This window comes from Rhizophagus irregularis, chromosome 28 (assembly GCF_026210795.1).
Source record: "Rhizophagus irregularis chromosome 28, complete sequence".
Lineage (NCBI taxonomy): Eukaryota > Fungi > Glomeromycota > Glomeromycetes > Glomerales > Glomeraceae > Rhizophagus > Rhizophagus irregularis.
The window spans coordinates 2,346,579-2,350,516 of NC_089456.1; the positions used below are offsets into that span (position 1 = coordinate 2,346,579).

Sequence of the window (3,938 nt, forward strand, 5' to 3'; positions counted from 1 at the left end):
AATTGCTACAAACATAACGATCATTTCTTAGAATTTACTAAGTTATCAATAGGATTTATATAGTTATTCATTTAATTATTTGTTACTTTTTTTTAATTATTTAATGAAACTTTAATCAATAATTTAATAAATTATAAGTATAGTAATTATAGTATCACAAGTTTATTATTAAGTATTGTAAACTACACTTAGTCAATTTACGTTACTCACTTTCTATATACTCAATTGTTCATTTTTTTAATTAAAAATACAAGATTCCTTATAATTGAGCTTTTTCCCAATCACCCTACGGATAATATAAGATAACCGGTTGTGAATTTTCAATTCATACACATATATTTTATTTGAATAATATTGAAATTAAATATGGTAAAATTTATCCCTAACTATATTATTTGTTAGTTCAAATAATCGTAAAAGATTATACTAAATTTTCCATATTTTTTTAACCATCAAAATATTTATTTTTAAATATTCTTTAAAATAAATAATAGGTTTTTCATAAATATTCCATAATAATAATTATGTTAAATAATTCCTAATAAAAAATAAAATAAAAATTCAAATAATGAAATTCTGATAAACTATATAAAAGAAAAATTATTTAACTCTAATTTTAAAACTGACCTGACCTGAACATTTAGTAAATGTTTCCTCATAATATAGTCAAATTTAATCACTAGTCAATGAAAAAATAATGTAATTGATATATAAAATTGTAATTTTTATTTGTAATTAATAAATTTATTAATTTTATAACGTGTAAAAATTTAGTTGGATATTAATTTAGTAAAATGACATTTTAATTATGGAATAATTTAATACGGCTATGATAGGCGCATCAATTGCACATGAGTGACGATCAAAATTTACGTCACAGAGTCACCACACCGATTCCCGACATCCGTTTTCCCGACGTAACCTTCTCCCGACAACGATTTCCCGACAGGACAATCCCGAATGGACATTTGCCCGAATAACATCTTTTCCAGACATGACATTATCCTGACGATAAATATCCCGAAATCCCGACATGACATTTTCCGAATCTTTGGTTGGGTATATAAGTTTTTAACAATAATACATTTGTATAAATCGCAAATTTTAAATTTTTTAAAATTGATAATAAAATATCGTTTTATATATACAAATTAAACTGGGTAAAAATAATCTTCTATTTAGAAAGTAATTGTTAAAAAATTCATGTGTAACCGTTACGTTTAACCTGTATAAATAATTTTGAATTGCGCAGCTGTCGGGTCATGTGTACGTTCCGATGGAGATTTACATTTCCGGTTAATGAAATTTTAATTAGATTTTTTTTTTCTAATTAACAAAAAAAAAAGCTAACTAATCATGTTTCATTTTCTGCCATTCAGGATGGTACAATGATTGCAATCTGCAATCTGACACAGCAGATCGATTACTGTAGCTATTCGATTGTTGATTTTAAAATCTTTTTCAGTCTCTTTTTTAGTCCGGTTCTTTTTAAATTAAAAAATAAATTACAATAATTTTAATTTAATATGTTTAATATATGAAATTATAATTGTGTTCAAAAAAAAAAACAATTGTCTCAATTAAAATAAACTACGTGATAAAATGTAATAGTTGTAGAATAATAAATTCATTTTTTATTTAATAAAAAAAAATTAAGAAAATATTACACAAAAAGTAAATTAGAAAATATAATAAACATAAAATTTAACTTTTCTATTAATTTATTTATTATATCAAAAAATTTCAATTTTATTTTTTATTTCAGTTAAATAAAATATTTTTGTGAATCATTTTTCGTAATTTGATTTCGGGAAAATATCATGTCGGGATTTTGTCTTTCAGGATGATATTTATCGCCGGGATAATGTCATGTCGGGAAAAGGTTACATCGGGAAAAAGAATGTCGGGAAATCGTTCCGTAACCAAATTGGTTATGTAAATATATAGTACACTTATAACTAGATTACACGTGACTTTATAATAATGATTTATATAACCCGGATTTATTAATTAGAACGTATTGATAATACAACTTTCAAAATAATTAAATTGAATATTGTAAATTATTAGTAATAAAATTATATGGAGTAATATATAAATCATTGTATCTTCGCACTACAACATTATGAAATTTGAATTTATCTTTAGAAGAAAACAATTCATTATCAACACCAGGACCAAATTCTGAAATAGCCAAATATTTAACCCTTTTCTTTTCCGTAATAAATTCCTTTATATAAGATAAAATATGTTTACCTTCATTCCACACCATATATCTAATTAATAATTTCTTAATAAAAGTATTTTGTGAATTTCTTAAAAATATTTCCAAATCATCTGTCATAAAAGAAAGAGTTAAACATAAATATTCTAATTTAGAAGGAAGAACCTGACCTAAATTTTGTAATACAGTTGAACTATATTGATTATAAATAGAATAATTATAAATTCTCACTTTAATAGAAATATAATTAATATTATGATGATTATTTTCGATGAATGGATAAATATTAATATCATCAGGTATACCCGATTCAAAATATCTAATATTTTTACAATATTTCATAATTAATTTTAATAATTGTCGTCTCGGTCCATTATAATCGTCATTCATAAATCCAAATCCAAAATTTTCTAACCAATTACCAAATTTTTGTAATAGAAATTGGAATGATTCAACATATAATATTTCACTCATGAATAAAGATCTTAATTTAAAAGGTTTAATAACCTTAATAATTTGTTGAACAAAATCAGAATTTAAAGAATTACATTTAAGAATATGAATAGATTCTAAAACATTCAATTGATCAAAAACCTCTCGTAAATTATTAATTATATTCTTAAAATTGATGGAATAAAATATAATTGTATTTAAAGTATTTGAACAATTAGAAGTTTTTAATGATAAAAATAAAGTGATATCAGATTCAAATGAGATTTTTTTAAGATTATGTTGTGAAATAATTATTTGTGATAAATGTTTTTCAATTAATGAAAATTTATTGATATCATCTATAGGAAAATCAAGACCAATTGATGAAATTGAATTGCAATTAGAATTTAAAAATTCCAAAAATGGAATAGTAATTTCAATACCTCCTAATTTTAAATTTTTAATATTATAAGTAAGATTTGGATTTTGTAAAATCAAGTCCATAGCATTATGGTCATAAATATTTTGATCTGATATTACGGTTTCAAAAGAATGTAAATTTCCTTCATTTTCAACAAATACTTCGAATAATGATCTATAAATTAAGGTTACTAATCTTTTTCTCTTATGATTATATTTCATTAAATAAATAACCCACTTTTTAATACAATAATAAATATAATGTGTATTTAAATATTTAATAAAACTAGGATAATTAAATAATGTTTTATCTGTAGATAATATATTATTATTAATTCCATATTCATTAAATTTTGCCTTACTATCTTCATTTAAAAAGTGTAAATAAATCTCAATACAACGATAATTTTGGCTAGGAATTGAAAATGGGTCTTCCCATAATAATGGAATCGCTAAACGACATAATAATCTATTAACTAAAATACATGAATATAGTGTTGAAAAATCTTTTTTAAAATATTGTATAATTTCATTTGTTAATTCAGGTAAATATCCTGAAAATACTTTTGAACATGCCATGTTGGTAAAAAGGAAAAAAGTTTGCTTACATTCATTTCAAAATGAAAATAAATTTATAGTTGTAGAGTCGTACAATTTATATTTAGTATCCATTCTCCATAAAAAGACAACAATAGAACCAACATGCGAATCTTTCCTTTTTTAAGAAATAATTCCGTTAATTTCCGTTAATTCCGACCTGCTGATCTCTTTTAGCGCAGTTCATAAAGTATCATATGACTCATTTCATTAATTAATGATCAGGTGATATAATTGAGGAATATATATATGAAATTTGTGATGA

At 22.8% G+C, this 3,938-nt stretch overlaps 1 protein-coding gene across 1 annotated transcript; it reads right to left on the reverse strand.

The window, feature by feature from the left end:
* Window positions 1-1,974: 1,974 nt before the first annotated feature.
* OCT59_019151 (uncharacterized protein) lies at window positions 1,975-3,655 on the reverse strand (the record flags this gene model as incomplete). Its single annotated transcript, XM_066135833.1, has 1 exon — window positions 1,975-3,655. One exon carries the CDS (start codon window positions 3,653-3,655, stop codon window positions 2,045-2,047), a length of 1,611 nt encoding a protein of 536 aa, XP_066005087.1. The 3' UTR covers window positions 1,975-2,044.
* Window positions 3,656-3,938: the final 283 nt, after the last annotated feature.